General features: G+C 35.5%; 1 protein-coding gene across 9 annotated transcripts in view; it reads left to right on the top strand.

Annotated features, from left to right (window-relative positions):
- MPDZ (multiple PDZ domain crumbs cell polarity complex component) overlaps positions 1-26,783 on the top strand; it is a 162,082-nt gene that overhangs the window by 31,910 nt on the left and 103,389 nt on the right. For all 9 annotated transcript variants that reach the window (XM_042963855.1, XM_042963861.1, XM_042963858.1 and 6 more), the window contains exons 4-8: positions 19,421-19,630; positions 20,258-20,397; positions 21,021-21,234; positions 21,989-22,117; positions 24,373-24,579. In XM_042963855.1, coding sequence (XP_042819789.1) covers positions 19,421-19,630; positions 20,258-20,397; positions 21,021-21,234; positions 21,989-22,117; positions 24,373-24,579 — 900 coding nt within the window. The remainder of the gene's footprint in view (positions 1-19,420; positions 19,631-20,257; positions 20,398-21,020; positions 21,235-21,988; positions 22,118-24,372; positions 24,580-26,783) is intronic.

Raw genomic sequence — 26,783 nt, 5'->3', positions numbered from 1 at the left:
CACTGTTTTTTTTCTGTAAAAATTAAGAGCTTTAAAATTTCCTAGCATTTATATTAAAATCGAAACATTGCAATGACAGAATGAGCACTCAAGTTAGATGTTCTTTGAACTTAACTTAATAATCATTTCTCAGGTTTTTTAACAAAATGTTTTTAAAATGGTTTTTATCCTTACATCGTTTCAAGTCAATCTCCTCATGCTTTCAACCTAAGTTAATTTTCATTCTGATGGTTTTAGCATTAATTGAATTACCATGGACGGATTGCTAACAGGTATTTTACCTTTTATTAAAAGGTTAAAAATGAAATTTGAAGACTAGTTTCATAGTTCAGTGAAAGAATAGCTCTAGCTAAAAACAAATGTGCCAGATGCAAAAAGAACAAATAGTAGCAATAGGGAAGGAATTTATTTAATGTCACATCACTTCTTAATCTAGATATTTCGGTAGCAAAAGGAAAGAAAAGAAAGAAAGAAAGAATTAAAAAAAAATAGTCTTCTCTAGTGAATGTCTACTTAGTGATTTTAAAAGTCATGATCATGATTTAAGAAAAAGGTGTGTTTTATTATATGTAGTTTTTTTTTTTTTTGCAAGTTATTGTAAAGATTGGTTTTAGGTACTCCATTTCAGAATGAATGGGCAAGAGTTTAGAGAGATCAGTGTCCTGAATAGAAGTGTAATTATGATGAGGAAGATTATCTGGTTTTTCAGAGAGAGTGAAGAAGTTGAACAGGTATCTTCTCCCCTATTATATTATGTGAAAATATGAATAGAATGAGAGGAAATGTTGAAACAGAAAGTACTAGTGTGTTAGGAAATACCACTAATCCAGTGAGATAACTGGAAATATCCCTGCCAGCTCCAAAAGGAGGGCAGAAACGGCTCTGCTTGTTGACCCTGTTCTACCATCTCCAAATAGAAGTTGGATACGGGCTCCGAAACTTTGGGTCCCACGTGATTCAGCTGAAATCTCCCTGGAAACCCTTGAGCAAACTGTTACCAAGCCAGACAGAAGAGAGTGTGATCTTGTTCATTAGTGATAGATACGGATATATTTCAAGACTCAGTACATTGTGAGGTTTGGAAATTCTATGGGCATGTCTCACGTGCCTTTGGACTTTTGGCTAGTTGGTCTCTTCAAATACTGAAAGGGACCCAGGAAACGAACTGGCCCATACCCTGCTTATTTCAACTACTTAGTGAGGTGTAGTTACTTGCTTGTAAGGGCAGAGCCAGAAGTAGAACTCGGTTTTCTTGGCTCCCGAGGTACAGTCTTCTCCCTTTTTTTTTTTATCCTGCGGCCTGTCTCACATCTTTTTTTCCCCGCAAGGGTAGAAGCTTGGCCCCTTTAAGTCAAGAGTTTAATTTTGGCAAATACCATTGATTTCTCTCACAGTTTTTGCGACTCCTCGCTTCATTCTTCATTCTGACTAACTCAATTTCATGTGTTTGTGGAACCAGTGTTTTTCTTACATGAGTAGAGTAAATTTTAAAACCTTGTATTGTTTTCTATTTTAAAGTTTAAACATAAATATTATAGGCTTCATCATGCTAGAATTAAATTTTCTATGTAGCTTACCCACTGCTAATGTATAAATAATTGTTATTTAATATTAATGAACCTAGGAGTTAAATTTGTGCTTTTAAACCAGTAGCTACACCAGTCTGACTGCATTATGTTTTAGATGTATAGTTTTATTTGCACAACAGGTACAAGTTATTGTCTCCATCTTTTTTAGTATTACCAAAAAATTTGACTCCTTCAACTTTACTCCACCATCATTTCTCCTACCTTTTAGAAAGCGAAAGGAGTGAATAATTGAAAAGCCCGAGGTATGTGCAGCATATTGGAGAACATGATCATATTGTTGCGTTAATGACAGATGCTGACATGCCATGTTGAATTAAGCCAACTATTTGTTCCCCTCAGATCCTTCTCATTACTTCCATTCAATAATGTGTAATTTTTCCAATTTGCTTCTTCAGTATTAAGACTGCCCTTAGAAATCAAACTGTTTCCCTTTGGCAAATTAAACACTTGACAGGTGTGTAACTGAGAGGGCAAAAAAGCCATGCCCTGAAGGGATGTGCTATTTAAATATTGTCAAAAATATTAACAGGTCTGAGAGCATAATTGATGCCTCTGTTTAACTCTGCCACATTGTGTATTGTTCTAACCGCCAGCTAAAAGGATGTGTGCTATTAAACCTGAATAATCTCTAATAGCTCCAGTTCTTTTCCTATTGCATGATTCCTGTTTAAGTGAAGAGAAGGGAGAAAAAGAGCTGTGACTGTGTGTCAGTGATCTGTCAGATGCAAATTCTCAAGTAGTGTCCTCACTGTCACCTAGTCATCACAGCTAATCACTGCAGGGCTCACCGCGTATTCAGGACAGAAATCCAGCTATTGTGGGGGAAATAAACACGTTCGCAGTTTAATAATAGAAACTTGTCAGCCATGAGGGTGTTGGATTTGCATATTTATTCTGTGATGTTTCTCCAGTCCAGTAGAGGTGGATACTGCTTTCCTGATTAATTAATTGCCTTGCCTGATGAGCTGACCATAGACGTGAAATTAAATGTCTTTTTACCCAGAGTTATTGTACAAAAACCGTGAATTAAAATTATTACTTTCAGTGGAAATTTAGGACTAGTACCTTGAAATCGGCATTGCTGCGATTTTGTTTTTTTAAGCTATGGCAGCCAAGACCAAAAAATGATGTGGATAATTCAGGTTACAAATGCTGCTGATACAGGGAAGCGAGCCTCAGGGCACAGCATATTCTGGAGGTTTCTCCATGTCTATGATTTCTGGCTTTTTTTGGAGTATGATATTCTGTTATTTTGCTGTTGTTTTTGTTGTTTGATATTTCAAGGCTCCTTGTTCTTCACCTTTTTTCCAGAAAAGTGTTGGCTTATATACATAGCATCTAAATGCATAAAGTGTATATATACACACACAAAATGAAGCCAGGATTTTTCTAAGTTTTCTTTGGAAACTTTATGACATGTCTTGAAATAATTGGACATGTAGAATCATGTTGGAAATTATTGTTCAATGTTGATTAGAATAATTGGCTCCTTCTTTTTTATTTGAAATATAGTCTTCATGGTATAAAAATTTTGTCTTGTATTTCCGTGTTCTTAAATTTTACCTATTCACATTCCCAGAAAAGAATTTGGAACAACTCTCATGGCAAAATGTATTGACTAATGGGTGATTCAAAGGTAAATCTAAATAAAGACCAAATATAAACATCAGAGAACTAGATATTCCAACGACCTTGGTTTACTCAAGTTGAGTATTATTTAATTTCCATTTCCCAGGAGCAAAGGCAGCAATAACAATTGTATACATATAAAGAGAGAGCTGGAGGGTTATATATTGCTCAGTGTGAGACATCAATCTGTGAGCCAGATTTTCCTTGGCAATTGGAGGGTTATCTCATGGATGCTTTTATAGAAGACTTATAATCATTTAGTAATAAAGTTGATAAAAATACAATGAATAAATAAGATGAAGGTTCTCATTATATAGAGGGGGGAAGAACATACATGCATTTTATGTAACTAAATGAGAAAGTGAGAGGTATAAGAAGAAGGAATTATTAACTTTGACTTTGAAAGAAAACTTTGCATTGGAGGGAACATGTAAGACGGATCTGAAAAGTGAGTAGGGGTTTTCTGCAGTGATAGGGGAAATTATTTCAGGTAGAGGAAACAGTGTTTACAAGGGAATAGAGGAGTTGTTCTCAAGTGAAGGTGATTTCACATTCTCTCTCTCTCTAGGGGTTGTACAGCAATATGTGGAGACATTTTTGACTATTGTAACTTGGGGGTGGTTGGGGCATGCTACTGGCATGTAAGTGGACAGACATCAGGGATATTGTTAAACATTGCTCAAACGCATAGCACAGCTTCCTAAAACAAAGAATTGCTGGGTTTGTAATATGTGTAATGCTGAGGTTGAGACCTTGATACAGAATCAGCTAGAGATGTATGTTATCAGGGCAGTAGCCTATGTGTGGGCTCTTGGCAAGGGAGGAAACTTAGAAGCCAGATTGTGAAGGATTTATTAAGTGGGCTTTTTTCGCTTTTCTGGGGAGGGTTGTATGTGTGTTTATCATCTTTTCTCTTTTGCACTCAGCATTCTGTATCAAACGTCATTGGATCAAGTTGAAAATTGTATCAACTTCTAACACTTCTTTAAATACGATATTCAGCCATCATATATTTTGTTTTTCCACATTTTAAAAATTATAGCAAAAACATGTAACAGAATTAAGGTAAATTTAAAGTAAAGTTTTTACTGACATTTTGATAAATAAGACCTTCAGTTACAATTGTAAAATGCATAAACTGTTCAAAGAAATGCTTCTTTCATCTTTCTAAGAATGCAGTACATTAAGAGCACACACTACGAATACAGTGTCCCATCCTAATTTAGTGATGGCTCTTCTGCTAAAATGTACTGCATTCTATGAATTTTTTTTTCTGATACTCTGTCTTAAAAGAGGGTACGTTTTAGAGAATCTGGAGAAATAAGTAGTCAGTATATATTTCACAGTATCCCTTCCAAATATCCGATGTAAGCAGGGGGTGTTGGCTAAAACACAAGTATTCAGGGGCATGCCTGAGGAGTTACTATTCTGTGGGTACTCATTTGTAAGACTGCTAACTCAGGTTCATGGGCAGCCTGTTAAGGTATGTTGCTTTGAAGCAGTGGCATCTGCAGCACTGGTAATTTCTTACAATTATATTTTTTAGATTGGTGGAAAGACGAGAATTTTGATAACTGGGCATTTTGTAATCAGAAAGATACAGTTTTGTAGGATTCATGGAAAAGAGCAGAAATGCCTGTGTTTCTTCAGCTTTATTGCTTACATAAATGGTAAAAGCATCACCCCTCTCTCTACGGTTTCTAATTTGAGACTGAAATGGAGACGATTCGTCTGCAGTCTTGCTATCAGTAAAGGGAATAACTGCTGTCTCCCAAGAATGCCTGGGTTAAGTTATGACTTGGTGGTGGCGGGGGAGGAAATACAGAGAGAAAGAAAATATGCCTTGACCCCATTAACAGGAATTATCTAAAAATGGAATGGAATTCTTCCAAGTTGGTGTTGCTTGTGAAAATGAAAAAATATTTTTCTTACCCCTGAAATGGTTTTACTTTCATGATAGAGCGTTGCAGCATTGCAGCTGCCTAACAGGAAAGTATCTGTTTCTTGAGACTTCACCATACATTATCTAGGGGAAGTTAAAAGAGAGGGAGTGAGTCTTATGTTTTTACATTTACCATAGAGTTTATTTACTGTGGGAATTTCAAATACTTTATTTTTGGTACAATAACAGCTTTTAAATGTTTGTTCCTTTAACCAAAAGTTTGTAAATATAGAGCCTTTGAGGGACTAAAATTCTTGTTTTATCCTGGGCAAGAAGGCACTGTTCAAGCTTTTTATACAGTGCTGGATTAAAATGCAACACCATCTTGCTATTGGGTATGCATGTGTATCTAAAACAGCAAATGGTGCTAATTGTATGGTGTTTTTGTGACAAAGTTAAATGGTCTTTGGAGAAGAGGGAAAAAATGTGAAATTTACTGGGTGTAACCTAAATGAGTTTTTTAACCCAGGAATTTACGAACAAGAGAGGTTGATCCACATCTGAAGCTATAACCAAAACAACCACTACTGCCTTTAGGAAGCCCTCCACTGCTGTGGACTTTGTCTCATTTAACTAGTCCTTCAGCTCTGTGAGGTATGTATTATCCCCATCGTGTCCAGGAGGAAACTGGGGCTGAGACAGGTGATGTAGCTTAGTCTGGACCACACAATTAGTCTTTGGTAGATTTAGAGGAAGAATGTAAGTCCGTCTGACCCTGAAGCCAGAGTGCTTTTTTACTTTTAATTTACACTGTTCCTAAACTCTTAGTTCTCTTCCATAAAGGAACAAATAGGTTAGAAAAATAGTTATTAGCATTAGTAAAGAGAAATGCACTTAATGTTTAGTAAATTCACGTTCATGATTGGCCATTTCCCTTAAATTCTCCCCCAGATTTTAATCAGAGTACCTTTTACATACAAAACAGAATTTTCATTCTGCTTTTTAAAATATTCTAGATTTTAAAGTAGGTGAACTGGGTGGGATAATAGTGGGATGGAGAGGCCATGTGACAAAGTGACATCAGCTTCCTCTGCCCATTTCCATATATTTATACTTGTCTGTAAGGTTTTGTTTTATTTTTCTCTAAGCAGACTGTGAACTGTGAATCAGTTTTATTTGTCTTCTGGAAAAGTGGGACCGATAGAAAAAACACTACAAACATTCTAACATGTTGTTCGTCTGAGTTTTCAATTTCTAAATTTCTGTTTGTCCTGGCATTTAAAATATGTTAATTTACTGATTTTTGATACCTTCACCCCTTTAATGTAGAAAGTTTTAGCATACTTTGATAAGAATATTACTTTTGGTCAAGCTACATTCCTTAAATTTTTTTTCCCTTGGAACTTTTGCTAAGAAAGCACAGAAGTGTTGAGATTTAAATAAAGAAAAGACATTCTGCAAATACACATCAACACACATGCCTAGACCGTGGTGTGTATGCTGCATTCCACTTGCCATTTGTTCTCACCAAGCATAAAAAGGAGTTGTAGAATTAAGTGCATTTCACATTTGTTTGGAGACCATTTATTGCTTTTTGGGATAAAACCATGTCAGGTTCATCTTTGACTGCTTTGTGCCTAATACATTTCACCCAAGGTCAATAAATGATTGCTTGATTAAGGAATATGTAAATATTCATGAAAATTCAGAATTGTTATACATCAGTGATTATCTTTCCTTGCCAGAGAACTAATCTTTAATATAAATAAACTAGCCAAGTAACTGAAGTTACTTTGAAGACCTTGTATTTTTCTTACTAGCCATATTGGGAAGATGCACCACTTTTCACCGTCAACATCATAGCAATTAACAGCTATGGAATTCTTACTGTGTGCCAGAACTGTTCCAAGTACCCGTTTTGTCATTACAATACTGTAAAGTGGTAGATACTAGGAGATAGATGGAGTAGATAATGTTACCTTTCTTCTTTAAGGGATAGGGAAATGGAGGCACAGGGAGGTTGAGTGGTGAAGCTAGTATTTTGTTTTGTTTTTTAAATATTTACTTTTGAGAGAGAGAGAGAGAGAGAGAGAAAGAGAGAGAGAAAGAGAGGGAGACAGAATTCCAAGGAGACTGTGCTGTCAGCACAGAACATGGTTCCATGGTTCATGGAACTTATGAACCATGAGATCATGACCTGAGCCGAAACCAAGAGTTGGACATTTAACTGCTGAGCCATCCAGGTGCCTGAACCTAACTTTTCTTTAAATGGTAAGCTTAAAATTTCTGTAAAAATTTTATTTACATAAATACAATTAAATAAATAAATAAATACAATTTATTTTTATAAAATTTACAACAATAATGAAAAAAAGTTTAAAACTGTTCTAAACTGACTATTTTAAGCTCAGTTTCTATTGCAATCTTTACTCAAGTATTCATATATATTTTAGGAAAATGGGTCGAAGGGAAGAATTTGAATCTTTTTATCTATGAGTATTTCTAAAGATTTTAGTGAAATTTAGACTTTTAAAAAATTAGTTTATAAATACACATGGAGCCCCCTGCTTTATGATGCCTCAGCCTGACATTTTAGTGCCGTATGCCTTGTATATTGATCCTACTTAGTATCTTTTGTGGTGTAGTTTTAAAAATAAATCAAATTTTCATAGATGCAGCTCTGAATGAAGACTGAAACGTTATAAAATAGCATAACTTGCCGTGTGGCCATTCATTTAACTTAACAACATCACCAAAGTTGTATAAAGGTACAAAGTTGACCATTTTGTTACTTGATCTTGTCATTTAATGGCCTATAACAATACACATTACTTTAGGTAGATTTTTGATGATTTATATATATCTTTCTAAATATCAAAAGGGAGAAGACAAGAAGAGTCGTAGGTACTCTTTAATTCATTTTTTTCTTTGTGTTTCATCTTGGGTTTCCTGGTTGATCATTTATCCTTTTTATATAGCACATGGGAATTGTAAGACAAATGTGCCTCTGAAACTTTGTACTTGTATCCACATAGAAAATTCCACATGCAGAAAATTTACATTTTGATTACTCAGAATGACTGCCTAAATGTTCTTGGGTTAAGGGATTATTTTCTAGATTCAATAACCTTATATTTTAAATTTGTCAGCCAATGATCATCAATGGCTACATTAAGAATATCTGTAAATTCTCATCCACTATCTGCCTTGCTATTCCAAGAACTCATAGCTATGAAAAGAAAGTTTTCTATCTCAGGAGGTGGGTTAACTATGCCTGGTAGAGTAATTTTATAGGATATCTAACATATTAGTGATTATACAAAGCATTTTATATGTTTAATTTCTGTCCTGTTACCTAGAGCCCAATGTCTTGGACATTTGAGGTACTCAGTAAGTATTTGAATGAATGAAGAGAAGTTTTCATAGAAAACATGAAATTATGCTGATTCCATCAGAAAATACCCCCACCCCCATACCATCTTATAATTTGCTGCTCCATTTTGTATCTTGTTTAATACAGGAGCTATGAGGTACTTTATGTCCAAAATAGTCTCGTCACATTAAGCTAATCCCCGTTGAACATGCAACTCAATTTCTTTAATTAGCTTTAAAAATAAGGATCATTAAATCAGAGTGCCACCATCAATTACTGTGCAAGGGTTTGCCTGTTCAATAATGCATCAGAGTTGTGCTCTAATCAGTATTTCACTGAAAGATTTATGGAAAAGGAGGCCTCCCCTGGTTCCAAACTTGAAATGCAGTTCTATTATGTGTAAAATTTTTTTTCCTCTGATTGCTACCATTTTAGGTGCTGTATTTCATTGAATACTCTCGGTATCCTGTCTGTCTTTGCATTTCATGTTTGGGATCAGTTCCAGAGAGTGTTTTACAGCAGTTTTGTAAGTTCACAAGAAAATAAGCACTTTTCTTCCTCTGCAAGAAGAAAAAACAAGGCGCAGATTAAAAACAACAGTCTGCATTTCTATGAGGTGCACCTGTTATGGCAGATTCCCCAGAGTGCCTTATTTCTTATTTCTCATTACATTAAGGAGTAACAAACAAACAGAAATTGGGAAATTGAACTAGCAATATTTGTTTATAAATTTGTTTAAAGTCTACCAAAACTAGGACTGCAAAAGCAGTGGTCATTTTCTTACTTAATTCAAGATAATATATATATTTTAGCTTTTAAGTGATAGAAATATCCATCAAATTATATAAGCATTTGGGTCACTGTATTCTCATTGCTATTCTAGCATTCAGAATAAGTCAAAATAACAGGACCATAAACAGGTTTTGATAATCTGTATAAAAATGCTTTAGGAAATTTGGTTTGGTCTTAAGCAATCATTTTTCTAGACAATTATACGAGTACTTCTGGAAAGATTGATGCTAGCCTTAAAACAGAGTTAATAATATTAACTTCATTTTCAGTTAACAACCCAGAATAGATGGAGCATAAGAAGTCAATATTTCAATATTTTGTAGCAGATTAGTTAAGTGAATCTACATATTTGAGAATATTCTATTTTGTTAAACTTGAGAGCATAGATCATATTTTTATGATCAAAATATTTAAGACATTGATCTTTTCAAGTATTTTTGGATTGACATTAGTTTTACAGAATAGGTATTGTTGAAAAAAAATTATAATTTTGAAACCTCATGTTGTGTCAACCTTGTATCAGGGTAGATCAGAATACTTCAGTATAAAAATATTAGATAGCGTAATGATTATTTTTTCTTCTTGTAATTTGCTGTGCAATCAAATGATTACAAGTTGCAAAAATTCATGATCTTTGAGGAGGAAACATCTACATATGCTACAGAGGTTAAAACACACGTGCTGAGGATTCATCTTGACTTGAGCACTTGTTGAAGGATTTCTTCTGTAGATGGGAATTAGCCAGTGGAATCCGTATCAAGCCTGCAGAGGGCCATCCATCACAGTAATGGTCTTGGCTTCGTCTTCAGATACCTAGTTTCTGTGTTCTCTTTCATTTAAGGTGAGTGCCTGGTAATTGAACTTTAAATTCCGAGTTTCTGTCAGGAGATTTAGCTTAATAATATGGAGGTTGTTCAAACCACCTTCTTTCTTTCAGAGAAGTAGGGTTTTGTTGTTGTTGTTGTTGTTGTTGTTGTTGTTGTTTTATTAGTCATTGGGGTGCCCCAAGTTCTTAGCACTTACCTACCTTGCAAACTTAAAAAAACATTAGAATTAACATAAAGTCAAGGGCAAAACTATATAGCTCATGGGTATTTTATAAATGGAATGTACACATAAAACTCTTCATCTAAATCAAAGTATAGAAAGTTACTAAAACTCCATCATACTCTGTATCCCCTCAGTCAGTCCCCATCCTTTACCCCAAAAGAATCACTATTTTTTTTCCAGGCTGCGTGAGATAAAATTGACATGTAACTGCATAAGTCTAAGATATGCAAAGGGATATTTGATACACATGTGTGTTGTGAAGTGATTACCAAAAATGAGGCTAGTTAACACATCTGTCACCTCAGTAATAACCTTTTTTTGTGTATGATGAAAACATTTAAGATCTACTCACTTCACCACTTTCAAATATACCATAGGTACTGTTAACTGTAGTGACCACAGTGTACATTAGATCCCCAGAACTTACTTACTTATAACTGGAAGTTTGTACCCTTTGATCAGCATCTCCCCATTTTCCCTGCCCCTGGCAACTACCAGTCTTCTCTCTGATTATGTGAGTTTGGCTCATTTAGATTTCTCATGGAAGTCAGATCATATACTATTTTGACTTTTATCCCATGAATAAGTATTTGAATTTTACATAAATACAATATGAGTATACATGCTTTGTTCCTGGCTTTTTCTTCACTTTGTGTCTGTTATATTTCTTCATGTTGTTATATGTAGCTGTAATTCTTTTCCACTTTTCATTGCATGAATGTACTAGAATATATCTGTACTTTCTTCTGTTGATTGTAATTTTTTCCAGTTTTTTGCTATTACAAACAAAACTGCCATAAACATTCTAACACATGTCCTTTGATCTTCATAAGTGTACATTTCTCTTGGATGTTTACTTATGAGTGAAATTTCTGGGCCTTAAGGTATTTTTTTCAGCATTTGTAGATTCTGCCAAATTGTTTTCCAAAGAAGTTGTAGGTCTACGTTCTCACTGTAATGTAAGAAAATTCTCATTGTTCCGCCTCATTGCTGGTACTGTCAGCTTTAAATTTCTCTTTTTCCATTTCTAGCCACTGTGGGGGGTATGTTGTAGTATCATGTGATGATTAATGATATTGAGCACCTTTGTGTATGCTTATTGATCATTTTGATATCCTCCTTGGTGGAGTTCTGTTTAAGTCTTTTGCCAATTTTTCTATTGGTTTGTGAGTCTTATTGATTTACAAGAGTTTGTTGTTGTTTTGTTTTTTTTTTTGTTTTGTTTTGTTTTTTGGTTTCCTGAATACAACTTCTTTGTTGGATATTTGTATTGCAACTTGTTTTTTCTGCTTGTGTCTTGCCTTTTGACTCTGTTAGTTATATGTTTTGATGACAAGAAGGTTTTTTTTAATTTTAATAAAGTCCAGTTTTTAAAACTTTTCCTCTATGTGTATACACTGCCTTTTTTGTCCTACTTAAATCATTGATTATGCCAAGGATATAGAGATTTTTCTCTCAGAAGCTTGCTTTAGCTTCTAAATTTTGGCTGTTTTGTGAGGTAAAGTATGTTTGTGAATTAATTTTCCATTTGAATATCCATTTGAACCAGAACCTTTTATTGAAAAGACCATTCTTTTCTCCCTTACATTGGCACAGTAAATCATGTGGTCATGTATATGTGAGTGTTTCTGAACTCTATGTTGTATTCCAGTTTTTTCAAATAATTTTATTATATTTTAAATGCAATCTTTTTTTAAAGCTTTTGATTTTCTAATTGCTTTTTTCTTTTCTAGGAATATAGTTTCTTTTTTATATTGATTCTATCAAATTTATTTAGAATTTTGTTCAGATCTTTTATATCCTTACTAATCCCCCCCCCCCCCATTCTATTAGTTACTGGGAGAGATGTGTTATAATCTCTAATTAGGACTTGGATTTGTCTGTTTCTCATCTGGATTCTGAGCCCTTGTGCCCTACGTGTTTTGAGGTTATATTTTTAGGTGACTGAGATTGTCTTATTTCTACTGAATTGACCCTTTATCTCTATGAATCATCTGCCTTTGTCTCCAGTAATGCTTCTTGCCTTAAAGTCCACTTGCCTGGTACCAGTTTAGGTGTACCAGGCTTCTTCTGGTTGATGTATGTATGGTGGATCTTTCTATTTTCATCTTTATCTTTTTTATTATTAGTCATATCTTTGGTAAACAGCAGGTATTTTGTTTTGTTGTGTTATACAGTGGGGCAATTGTAGTCATTTAATGCAATTATTGATAAATTTTTATTTTGATTCATTATTTTTTTCTCTTTGTCTTGTTTATTCATTTTTTTTCCCTTTTGGTATTAGTTCACTTTTAAAAATTTAAAATTTGGTGTCTTTTGTTTTCTTTTTTGAGAGACAGAGTGCAAGACAGAGTGAGAGAGGGAGACACAGAACCCGAAGCAGGCTTCAGGCTCTGAGCTGTCGGCACAGAGCCTGACATGGGGCTTGAACTCATGAGCCATGAAATCATGACCTGAGCCGTGAGATCAGGACAATTAAGCAACTGAGCCACCCAGGCACCCCTAGTTCACTTTTTATTTCATCTTCTTCCTCTATTAGCATGCTATTTATACTTAATTTTATTATTCTTTTAGTGGTTACCCTAAAGATTAGAGTGAGCATCCTTGGCCTATTAGAGTCAACTTTTAAAAAATCTTACAATAATTATAAATTCACAGGAGGTTTTCAGTATAATAGAGAGGTCCTATATGTACTTCACCCAGTTATCTCCAGGGGTGATGTCTTGGTAATTCTAGTAAAATATCAAAACCAAGAAACTGATAATGGTACAATGTGTGTCCATTTCTTCAGTCCATGTCATTCTCTGGCATACATTTGTGGAGCCACCATCGCAGTCTAGGTACTATTTCATCACCACAATGATCTCTCTGTGCTACTCCTTAATAGTTATACCCTGTTCCCTTCCTGCCACCACCCCTGTCCTCTGGCAACTTTTTCCATCTTTATAATTTAACCATTTCAAGAATTTTATGAAAATATCATCATAATGTATGTGACCTTTTGAGATTGTCTCATGTTTTTCATTACTCATGACACTCTTGTGATCTATCCAAGTTGTTGTGTATATTAATATTTTATTCTTTTTTGTTGTTTAGTATTATTTGCTGGTAGGGGTACACCTCTTGAGAGACATTTTGTTTGTTTCTAGGTTTTTACTTTTGTAGATAAAGCTTCTGTGAGCATTGCATACATGTTTTTGTGTGAATGTTAAGTATTAATTTCTATATAATAAATGCCTAAGGGTGTAATTGACATGTTGTATGGTAAATGCATGTTTAGTTTTTTTTCAGAAACTGCCTAACTCTTTGCCAGTGGGGCTGTACCATTTCACATTCCTGCCAGCAATGTGGGAGAAATCCATTTTCTCCACATTCTTACTAGCACTTGGTGTTACCACTATTATTTATTCAGTCATTCTGATAGATATATAGTGATATTATTTGTGCTTTTAATTTGCATTTCCAGGATGGATAATAATGCTGAACATATTTTATGTTCCTATTTGCCATCCACACAACTTTTTGGTGAAATGGTTTTCCTTTTTTAAGCCAGACCTGAGTCCTTTGTCAGATATATTACCCTGAAGTTATTTTGATTTTATTTTAATTGGAACTTTTACTACTTCTTGGAAAATGAAAGAAGCTTAGTACAGTTCAACCTCATGTACCCGACTTGTGTCTTTTATGTAATTGACATGTACTTTCATTCTACTTATATTTAAAACTCCACAAATTTTATTTATTGTTTTAAGATATTACCATTGATTTACTCATATTTTTATTTTCATTTATTTATTTTAAGTATATTTATTTATTTTGAGAGAGAGAGTGTATGTGTGCACAAGCTGGGGAGGGGCAGAGAGAGAGAGAATGAGAGAGAGAGAATCCTAAGCATGAACCATGAGATCATGATCTGAGCTGAAATCCAGAATTGGATGCCTAACTGACTGAGCCACCCAGGCGCCCCTGTTATTTTATTTTTTATTTTATTTTATTTTATTTTATTTTATTTTATTTTATTTTATTTGAGAGAGAGAGACAGACAGACAGACATTGTGTGAGCAGGGGAGAAGGGCAGAGGGAGAGAGAGAAAGAATCCCAAGCATACTCCACACTCAGCATGAGCCCGATGTGGGGCTTGATCCCACGAACCTGGGATCATGACCTGAGCCAAAGTCAAGAGTCGGTCATTCAACTGGACTGAGCCACCCAAACACCCCTACTCACATTTTTAAAACTTGTTTTTTTGTGTGTGTGTTCTTCAGTCTTTTGTGCTAATGTAAGGAAATTCCATGAGGGATCTTTATTAATTCTAAGAATTTACTTGTGCATTTCTTTTGTACAGTTCTGAAGCAACACTGTGTGTGAGTATGTGTGTAGGGAAGGTGTTCTGAAAATGCTCAGGTGACCTTTTTTTGTTGTCATTTTGTACTTTTTTATTCTATTGTCTTCTGTTTTTCATTGATTAACTTGAAAAGTCAGCTGTCCGTTTTACTCTTCCCTGAAGATAAGGTTCTTTTTTGTTCTGGTGACTTTTAAGATCTCCCCTAGGTCTTGGCTTTCAGCAGTTTTACTGTGACACGCTGTGGTAGTCTACCTCTGGGATGGACACCAATAATCCCTGCCATCTGGTATTCATGCTTTTGTGTGATCTCTTCTCTTTGAGTGTGGGGTGGGTTTATTGATTTACTTCTGATGAATAGAATATGGCAGAAGTGGTTGTTTCTTTTTGACACCTTCAGAGTTGATCTCACACACAGCTCTTTATATAAATTTTCTAATTGATCTCAGTGGAAGGGTTACTCTGATACAGCTATTCCCACAGGGTGGGCTTAATTATATATAGAACGAAAGAGAATTGTTTATTTTCCTGGCATGCTATTGTAAAAGCAGCAGCTCTCTTAGCAACACCTCCAGATGAGTGGCTTCCTTTTCAGTAGTCCTGGAAGGCATAGTGACTGATGCTCAGAGCACAACGTATTTCTTCAGACATGTCCTGCGTGCCACCTGAGGGTGCAGTGTCACCTGGGGGGCAAATGTACATTTGTCAGAGTCCTTTTTAGAGCTGTTCTGCCAGTCATAATTTTTTTTGTAACTATGTGACTCCATTACATAACATACAAGTTATGGCAAAAACTTTTTCCATGAACATTTACTTAAATTGTCTTGAAAGACTATGTAAATGAATTGAGAAAACAGTTGTTGGTAAATTTATTGGGTGTGATCAAACTGTAACATTCTGAAGAAGGATCTTCTAAACATTGAGGTTTTTTAATGAAATGGTTTCTCAGGTGTCCAAACTCTTGCTCCATCTTAAAGAGACTGAAATTAAAAATAATGCCATGTTACTTGAGTGCAGTTCATGCAGGAAAGACGGTGGGGACCTCTCATGCATCAAGATACTTGTGAATGAATACATACATGCTTTGGATCAAAGTGCTTTTCAAGTTAGGTATTTGTCCTTTGTTATGATTTCTGCTCAGTCTGACGTTTTGAGATAACTCAACCAATTGCTGTTCTGACTGCATCTTATAAGAGGACTTCACCTGTACTTCTAAAAACCGAGAGGTGTTTCATCCTGCCTTTTTACAAAGACTTTGACAACTTTTTCAATTGACTGATTTACATAACCTTCATTTTAAGTTATGTTTTAGGTATTAGCACTAATTAAAATCCATAAATTAGGTTAATCCGTCTATTTACTAAGAACACAAAAGGACCTTTTAGATTGAAATACTCAGCCAGAACTTAAACAGAGAGCAGATAATTACTTGGTGACTCTTGCTCGTTTACTAGCAACTTACATAAATTATACAGATTGTTTATCTGTATATAAAAATCACCAGATAGTTGTGTTTTCTTCTGTTTATTTTATATTTATAAACCAAGATGGGAGTCAAGCTTTTTTATTAAACATTTATGCTGTGTCTGCTATGAACAGGTCTGTCAAGGCAAGTAAGATCCATTCCTGTTTTTCAAGATTATATATATAGTTCAGAAAGCCATTTTATTAAACAGTTATAGCAGAGTTGAAAGGTGTGTTTGTGCTTTCTCCTATGAATGCAAATCTGCACATTTAAAAACAACTCTTTTGTATAATGGTATAATTAGGTTATGGTTTTTAAATATGTAATCTCTTTAACCCTTGCTCTTCTATTTACATAGACCTCAAGGGCCAAGAGGAGTTTGGAACAGTTATTGACATTGGTTAAACCTTTAGCAAATTTGGAGAAAACAATTGATATTCAATACTTTTAAATGATTCTCATAGTGTTGTACTTTTCTGGTCCTGTAATTTCACTTTTAGAGTGCCTTCATACGTGGTCTTCTATGATATCAGAGCTTCTGTTTCACCAGTCAACTTCATATAGATAAACTCTCTGTTCTTGGAATGTGATTTGTTCATTCTGGCTTACCGTAGCAGAAGTCCAAATATTTTTCTCCTGTGCAAACATACCATAGGCATTAGGTCTTGGGGTGTGGGATCCTCAGCCTGTCACAGAAATCATTATGCCATCTGCTTCAACCTGAGCGGTGTATCTTCTGCTGGCAGACTTTATTGAAGTTGCCATGGTTGAGGATTAAAAAAAATCAAGTTTGGCATACGGATCTTGCTTTTGAAAAAAATATTAATTGATAATGCCTGCTGTATATTGTAAAATGACCATTTGAAAGATTCCTAAAAGCCTCTTCTAAACACATTGATCTTTTTTTTGGTTTTTAATCCATGATTGTAGATAGCCAATATAATGTTTGGATTATTGGTAACTTTGTTCACTTACTGAATCTTCTGTTCAATTTTAACGATAGGTAACAAACTCTTAGGCATGGATTGGTGATGTGTTGTAAAATATTTTGATTGCTCTGTCAATGTAAACTCTTCACCGAATGTCTTATTTCTGGAAATGATACCTCAAATGACTGTTTGCTATATGTATAATTTTTTTTAATGTTTATTTATTTTTAAGAGACAGAGTGTGAGCGGGGAAGGGGCAGAGAGAGAGGGAAACACAGAATCCGAAGCAGGCTCCAGGCTCTGAGCTGTCAGCACAGAGCCCGACGCAGGGTTCGAACCCATGAACTGTGAGATCATGACCTGAGCCGAAGTCGGACGCTTAACCAACTGAGCCACCCAGGCGCTCCTGTGTGTGATATGTATAATAGAAACATAGGAACACTGTGATGAAAAAAAATCTACGTCACAGTCAACTTATTAGACGTGTGACTTTGTGTAACTATGTCATCTGTAAAATGGAAATAATGATAGTTGGGTTGTTGGGCAGATGAGATCAGAGTAGGTCCCTAAAAAGATGAACATTCTGCAAATGTGTATTGAATGCCAACTCTGTAAGGCACTCTTCTAGAGAATGAGGATATAATAGAGAATAACATACTCAAATTCCTCCACTGGCGAATTCTACATTCTAGTCTGTCCCCACCAGCTGGGATGGAAGGTCTCTGACAACAGGGTGCATCCAGGTGGTAATAAGTGCCATGGAGAAAAACAGGGCAGGGTAGGCTCATGGAGCATAATGATGGGGTGCTCTCTTGGATAGCATTGTCAGGGAGAGCTTCTCTGGGGTGAAGTTGAGCACATCTCAATGAAATAAAGAAATAAGCATGTCGATACTTGTGGAAGGATGTATGTGGCTGATAGAAGAAGCAGGTTGGCAGTGTGAGGAACCATGAAGGGGTCAGTATAGCTGGAGCCTGGCAGGTGAGAGACACAGTGCAAGAGATGAGTTCAGAGACATATCCATAAAGCATCATTGTTGTACTCTTTCTGATAAATAATTGTGGGTAAAAATTTACATTAGAGACACCCTACAGAAATAGGAAATTATTTAGCCTTAACTGGTGCTCTTTCTAACAGGTGTATACAAGTAATTATAGAATGTTTTTCCAAAATGGAATTATCTTTTTTTGTCACTGTTGGTACTTATGTGATTGTACCTGGAGTTAGCCAAACTGTGAGGTTTGAGGGCATAGTCCTCTAGACTTCCACCTCTGTTCCAAGACTTGACACCAACAGCAAAGAGTTAAGATCTAACTATGGAGTTAGAGGGAAGAATCCACAAAAGACCATCCTCATTTCTGAGATGGGCTGAAAGTCCTGGATCTTCCTCAGACCATCTCCAAGTTTAATAATTCAGTAGAAGGGCCTACAGAACTTTCTGGAAACTGTTATACGCAAGCTTATGGTCCATTATAAAGAAAGGGTATGGGTAAAAAACATTAGCCAAAGGAAGACATAGTACAGGCTGAGAGGATTTCAAAATCTGAAGCTTCCATAAACGTTTCTTTTCCCATATTGGTAGGCGACCAGTATGCATGGAGTATTGCCAACCCAGGAACCTTGCCTGATTTCGGTGTTCAGACATTTAATTACGGTATCATTTCATAGGCATAATTGATCGCCTATGTGTTGAACTTTGTGTCAGTGTGGAGTGATATCTTGTGGCTTTGGAGCCCCCCATGAAGAGCAAGAAGACCCTCCTATCATTCTGGAAAGTCCATGGGTTTAGCGGTTACTTCCTAGGAGCTGAGGATGAAAGTCAGACCTGTCTTTGGGAAAGGCCAAATTCATTACTACATACATTGTTCTAAATAGAATTCAAGAATGTAGAAGGTAAATGGTGCCCTGGAATCCCCTCTCAGGGACAACTGTTATATTGGTTGGTGTATAATATTCCAGATGTTTAATACAAATGTAAACATCTTTTTGAATGTACATTGTATCGTACTATGCACATTGTTTGATAACTAGCCTTTTTCACAAGTTTGTATATGAATGTATGATTGTGTGTGTGTGTGTGTGTGTGTGTGTGTGTGTGTGTGTGTTTTAATGATACCTTCAACACTGGAGGTAGTTTTTAAAAATTGTCCCATCTAATAAACAATACTGCATTGAGCTTCCTTTTACACACATCTTTGTGTATTATTCTCATTTTGCACTTGAAATTAATTTCTTGAAATAGAGTTGCTGATTGAAAGGGTACAATACTGAAATTGTATATGTAACTTCATTATTACCCTCTTGGGATGTTTCCTATGAAATAGTTTATGGAATGTCAAAATTGTTAATAATCTCCTTATTGCTCCTAGGTAAACATTGCAACTTCGGCAATTTCAAATGTTGAATATGCCCACATTCCACATCTCAGCCCAGCTGTAATTCCTACTCTGCAAAATGATTTATTTTTATCATCCTCAAATAATGGGAATCTGGAAGCATTTACAGGATCTGGCACTCCACACATCAATGGAAAACCTGCTTGTGATGACTTTGATCAACTAATCAAAAATATGGCCCAGGTAAGAACATTTCTTCCTGTTAGTTATGATAGAACAGTGCAGTCAGGTCCTGGATAATTGGAAGAATATGCTTGTTTATATTAACATTATATAGATATAAACATATATTATTAAACGTATTTATGAAGACATAACATTTGAAAAAATTGAAATGGAAAAAAAGTGGATTTTGCGTCAGTTTGGATGGTTCAGAGATTTTTCTATTTCATTTTTCTTTATTTTTTTATTCTTCAGGGTCAAAATAAAATGTCTCATTGTAGGTGAAGAGTGATAAAAGTTATCTGAGAAAATTCTTTGAAATTTCTGTTATTTTTTTAAAATTTTTGTTTCAATGTTTATTTATTTTTGAGACAGAGAGAGACAGAGCATGAACAGGGGAGGGTCAGAGAGAGGGAGACACAGAATCTGAAACAGGCTCCCGGCTCTGAGCTGTCAGCACAGAGCCCGACGCGGGGCTCGAACTCACGGACCGTGAGATCATGACCTGAGCCGAAGTCGGACGCTTAACCGACTGAGCCACCCAGGCGCCCCTCTGTTATTTTTTTTAAACAAAGTAATACCATTAATAAAATAACTGAATAGAGTGATTGACTTTTAATTTGATTTCTTGCTTTGTTTCCTGAACAGGGTCGCCATGTAGAAGTTTTTGAGCTCCTCAAACCTCCATGTGGGGGCCTTGGTTTTAGTGTTGTGGGACTTAGGAGTGAAAACCGGGGAGAACTGGGAATATTCGTGCAGGAGATTCAAGAGGGCAGTGTGGCTCACAGGTGAGACTCTCATGGTATCTTCTCTGTGTTTGATAACACATTCAGAAGGTAGAATATAGAGAAACAAAAATGAATTAAAACAGAAACAATCTGTTATTAACCAGTTGTTAGAATTCTTTAACACTGCTATGGTAAGCAAGTTATTTTAAGGGAGAATATCTTTTAAATACGGTCATAATCACTTTTTAGGAAGAAAAGGAAAATTTAAGCAGAACATTATTCTCATTGTTATTAAAACGGCTCTTTTTGATTAAAGGTTACTATATAGAAAAATATACAAATGGCCCATGATTGCTTGAATTACATTTTTAGTAGTATACTCAAAGCAACAACTAAATGTATACACCTTTGCTTTTATTTGTTAGTAAATAGGAATATCTAAGATAAAACGTATAAGTTGAGTGAGTAGCTGTAAAGGTGGCTTTTAAATGGGAAGGGTTGATTAAGGATGGACCGGCTGGAGCCAAAACTTATATTTTTGAAAGTAAAATTGTAGGGAAAAGCTTAAAAAGTGTGGACATTAGAAAACTGGATTAAAAATAACCTGAGAATATATGCCAAAGAAGCTTTCCTTTTCTTGAGAGCTGTCAGGTATCTTTTACCCCTTTTTTCCTTCTTGCTAGAGATGGAAGATTGAAGGAAACTGATCAGATCCTTGCCATCAATGGACAGGCACTTGATCAGACAATCACACATCAGCAGGCTATCAGCATCCTGCAGAAAGCCAAAGATAATGTCCAGCTAGTTATTGCCAGAGGCTCATTGCCTCAGCTCATCAGCCCCATAGTTTCCCGTTCTCCATCTGCGGCCAGCACAGTTTCCGCTCACTCTAACCCGGTGAGTCCGTAAGATTTTTAAAAGGGACAGAACATATTTTTCCATTCTTGTTGGTTGTCTATAGACCTACCTTTGTGTAGGTCCTATGTAGTTCTTGAGTTTTTCCCATTTTATGCTTTTATCTCTCCCTAGCTTGGAAAGTTTGTTATTTAAGTCTATGTCTTCTAAATCAACTTTAAACCTTTCTTTGTGTGATTCTTTCAGTTGACTGACTGCATTCCTCAAAAAAAAAATTTATTTCTTCAACAAATCAGATTCTATCTGTAGGCAGATACAGTCTTGATTTTGCTTTGTAAATTACAGAATTATACTGTTAGTGGTAGCTGTCAGTGACTTCAAAGGAATCTTGTAATTTGAAATTCTCTGAGTCAAGATTTTACTAAGATTTTACTAAGATTTACTAAGATTTTACTGCTAAGATAATCTTAGCAGGTGATGATTTCTCCTTGATCTTTGTCTTTTTTTAGAAGTTCTAGAAAGGATCTTGCAAATCAGTGCCTATCTTCAACTGATTAAATGTGGTCACTATAAAGATGTATTGATAATTTCAAGAATGATTATATCAGTAGCAGTAACAATGTGTTGAAAGGGAAGTATACTAAATAAAAGGGACATTGTTAAGGCTTATTATTATGTCTGAACTCCGTTATTTAATATTAATCACAAAGTAATATTCACAGAAATCTCAACTGTAATAGAACTTTTAGTTTCCGCAGATTTTTTTTTCAAATTCATACAGGAGTTTTGTTTTCAGGTTCACTGGCAGCATGTAGAAACTATTGAATTGGTGAATGATGGGTCTGGACTAGGGTTTGGCATTGTTGGAGGAAAAGCAACTGGTGTGATAGTAAAAACCATTCTACCTGGAGGAGTAGCTGACCAGGTAAGCTATTCCAACAGGTCTCTTATGCCGTTTTATCAAATTGTATGCCTTTATTTATTCATTCATTCATTCAAAGATACAGACATTGAGTGGGGGAGGGGCAGAGAGAGACTGGGGGGGAAAGAATCCCAAGCAGTTTCCACACTGCCAGCAGTGGAGCCCAGTGTGGACTCACAGTGTGAGATCACCTTAGCTGAAAGCGAGAGCCAGACACGTAAGTAATGGAGCCCCTATGCCTTCATCATTTATATTTTGTGTTAGAAGAAACTTTGGCTTTACATAATGTCAAAGAAGCTGAATGAGAATCTTCTGTTTTGCTGGGCATTTTCTAAAGTGTTTTCTTAGATTTGGGAGAAATACCTTTGAAAAGGGACATTGATCTTAAGTTACAGTTTTAGGCAGTGATCTTAAGACTCTTGTAGAACCACAGATTAAAGTCCAGGTTATGGTTTTGATCCTTGTAGAGGTAGCTACCTTTTATTTTACAATCATGTATCCTATTTATAAACCTACTTAGCTGCTGTATAGCCACAAGGTATTATGGAAAGAAGAATACTTTATTACTGAGAGAAAAAAAACAAGATTCAACTTGTCCCTTTAGTGATGGGTCACTTGTGTCTTCTTTGTAAAAGCACAGCCTATTTTTATCTCTCGGAGTAGTTGGTTAAAGCATTGCCGTTTATGCTATGTGACATTGCTGGAATATATGAGAGAAAAAATGCAAAGTTATTATGATTTATATATTTAAAAAAAAATTTTTAATGTTTATTTCTGAGAGAGAGAGAGTCAGAGTATGAGTGGCGGAGGGGCAGAGAGAGAGGATGACATAGAATCTGAAGCAGGCTCCAGGCTCCGAGCCATCAGCACAGAGCCTGATGCGGGGCTCAAACTCACGAACCATGAGATCATGACCTGAGCTGAAGTCGGATGCTCAACCAACTGAGCCACCCAGGCACCCCTGATTTATATTTTAATTTGAGAATTTCTAGTGTCAGAAACTTTTGCTGTTGTTACAACATTTTGTTTATAAATTTGTTTGTTTTTCCATGTGTATTTGAACTTAAACTAGGAAGGCAATTCATCAGATATTTCTCATATTCATATATACAAGCCTTGTTTAATGGCAGCTTTATCAGTAGAAGTATTAGCAGTAACACAATAATGTGCATATTTTCTTCCTCTTAGCTCTTAGCCAGCATGTACAGTATTGAGTGAAATTTCCCTAGGTGACTGGCTTGCAGTAAATTAAGCTTTATAAACTTCAGTGTAGAATTGCCCCGTCCAATAATATAGCCACATGTAGCTACTTGCTACTTGTAAAACTCAAATTTAAATTAATTAAAATTAAATAAAATGACAAATTCAGCTTTTCAGTTGGACTAGCCACATTTCAAGTACTCTGTAACCACATGTCACTAGTTACTGCCATACTGGATGATGCTGTCATTGAAGAAAGTTCTAGTATGGAGATAATAAGTCTGCTGTTTTTACTCCCCTTATCCATCTAAATTTTCATCTCATAAGGATTTCATCTGCAAATGAGTTTTTTAGGGATATTTTTAATTGAAAACACAAGACAAAAAATTGTAGTATTAATTCAGTGCTTTCTTGTGTTCTGTACTATATTTTTTGAGTAATATGTATTTGCATAGTGACTTGGGCTTCATCTTTGCTTAGTGGCATTTTCTTCTTTTTCTGTTTCTCAAAAAATTTTCAAAAGGCTTCATATTTTCTTGCATCTGGTGGGTAGATATTGAAGTGATAAGCTCTTATCAACTATTGGTTTAGGGAATATTTGTGAATTTCAGTTACTTATATCACATTGAATAACATTAAGATGCTTCAAAAGGCAGTTAAAATAACAACCACATGTTTAATATTCCATGATTGGTAATTCACATGACTGCTATTTTTACATTATTCTCTTTCCCTCGTTTGGGATCTCTCTGATGAAATTAAAATATTAATATCCTGGGGGCCTGGTTGGCACAGTGAGTTAAGCCTCTGACTCTTGATCTCTGCTCAGGTCATGATCTCATGGTTTGTGAGTTGAAGCCCCTCATTGGGCTCTGCGCTGATGGCACTGAGCCTGCTTGGGATTCTGTTTCTCTTTCTCTCTGCCTCTCCCCAGCTTGTGTTCTCTCTCTCTCTCTCTCTCTCTCTCCCTCCCTCCCTCCCTCTCTCAATATAAATAAATAAACTTAAGAAAATTAAAAAAAAAATCAATATCCTGATTAACCGATCTCTTTATTCAGCATGGGCGATTATGCAGTGGAGACCACATTCTAAAGATTGGGGACACTGATCTGGCAGGAATGAGCAGTGAGCAAGTAGCACACGTGCTCAGGCAGTGTGGAAACAGGGTCAAACTGGTGATTGCAAGAGGTGCCGTAGAAGAAGCAGCAGCACCTGCCTCTGTGGGCATCACCCTTTCCTCATCCCCATCTACGCCAGAAATGCGGGTAAGTAGGTGGAAACATTAGGAGGAAAGTCGCAGGCACTAGCATTTAGATGATGGTGATGTTTAGAAACTAGTCTTAATGATATTCACATGTTAGTGCTAAAGAATGTAAATTCAAGTGTAACTGTGTTTCAGCACTGATATCTTATTAATTAGGAATAATGTGTAACAGATGAAAAATAGGTTTCTTTAAAAAATTCTAGATTACTGTTTTACATAGTAAACGTTTACATGAAATGTAATGTTACATGAAATGTTTACAGAAATGTTTCGTGTGCTTTCTCTAAGCAGCACATTTATGAGGATAATCTTTTGAAATAATGGACTAAATTTTAAATAATTATTTGCTACTGATAACTAAAATGTTTAATTCTATCTATCTCTTAACTAGAAGGCTCTAGTTAGGTGAGCTGGGAGTTCCAGTCATTCTCCTTCAACAGCTTTCCTTTTACTGACTTTGGATGGGGGGAGGAATAGGGGTGGGAGTATCAACAAAATAATTTTATCCCCAAATCTCTTAAATATTTGAGAAAATAATTGCACCCAATTTCTAGATAAGCTTTATAGCAAATGCAAGTGCTACATTCCTTTCTGGTAGATCTAAAAACATCAATGATTTTTTTTTCCTGTTAAAGTTTTTTCTAATTAGTTGCTACAGATTCTTTTTTTAATATCCTAACCTCCTCCACAAGCCCTTTAAAACTTTATTAGAACACTTGAAATTTCCATGATTCTGTTGTTTTTAGGATCGAGTTAGTTGCTATTTTTTGCAGAGAGAAAGAAGTAAAGAAAGAAAGCTTGTGTATGAAAGTATTTAAATCACATTCTTTTGTGGTAAACAAAACATTTTATTCAGCAATATATAAATGAATGCAATACCGAAAACCACTTGATGTAATTGAAAGCTTAGAAAAATATCTATTCTGTGCATATCATCATTTCTGAAGCTTGTGCCCCTTTTAAAACCATTCGATAGTCAAATTGCCACCCTCTAAAATAGCACTCGCATAAGTCTTATTAAAAATAGAAAACACATTTGTTTCAATTGAAGCAGATTTCATCCTGTCATTTTCTTGTAATTATCTAAACTTTAAACTTTTGCTAAGTTTGCACAGATAATTATGTGCAATGAAAAAAATAAATCAAACTTTACTATAAAATTATATCTCATTTAGATGGACTATCAGTGAGATACAGAGTTTGCTTAAAGAAAATCAAAACCATTACCAGCTCACTGCAACGTGTATGGGCATTCGAACCCATAACCTTCGTTCCGTTACGAGCTTTGTAGGATTCTCTGGGGACTCTGCTGGAACCACACAAGTATGTAATGCCAGTAGCTTGTTGGTGACATACCACACTAGTCCACCAGTGCTTAATTCAGAAAACCATGCCCTTCAGTCCAATATATAATTAATAACAACTCTACATGTTAGAGAAACTTGCTTTCAGCTGTCATTTCAGGAACGAAGATCAATGCAGAAAGGGATACTTTTCTTACAAAGAGCTTTTTATGTTAAAGTCTGAATTTATAAAACAAATACAGTAACAATTTTAAATAGCTTTGTTGCATTTCCCTGGCTTTCAAAATAATCTTCAGTCTATTAATAAAATACCTGGAAGATAGATTAACTCATATTCATGGTACTAGAATCAACTATCAACTTAAGATCATAGCAGCAACAACTTAGTGGACACTGTGGCTCCTACATTCTCCTAAGGATTTTACATGCTGAAAGGCATTTTAAGAGCCTTGGTTTTGCAGCCAGCTTATCTGCATTTGAATTCTGCCTCTATTAGATTGCTTGCTGCTTGTCTTTGGTAAGGTTTATGTTCCTCAGTTTCCCCAGAGAAGAATTTATCAATTGTACCTAACCTCATAGGCTTGTTCTAAGGAGTAAATTAACTAAGACAAGTCAAGTGTCTGTTACATAGAAACCGCTCAGTAGATGTTAGCTGGGCTTGTTATTCTTATTCCTGATAGACAGTTGAGCCAAGTGATGCTTAGAAAAGTTCAGTGGCAAAACTGGATATGAACTTGTTGACCTGAATTCAAAATATGAGTTCTTTCAATTGTGGAAATGAATATAAACCATCTCCAAAAATAGAATTTGTTAATAACAGACTATTTGATTAAAAAAAAATTGTACACACAAATAATTATGTATTTCTCTGATAAGGGGGTGTTCACCCTTACTGCTGACA

The sequence above is a fragment of the Panthera tigris genome, chromosome D4, assembly GCF_018350195.1.
Source record: "Panthera tigris isolate Pti1 chromosome D4, P.tigris_Pti1_mat1.1, whole genome shotgun sequence".
Lineage (NCBI taxonomy): Eukaryota > Metazoa > Chordata > Mammalia > Carnivora > Felidae > Panthera > Panthera tigris.
The sequence above is the reverse complement of the archived record's forward strand: the minus strand, read 5'-3'. Positions and strand labels throughout refer to the sequence as shown.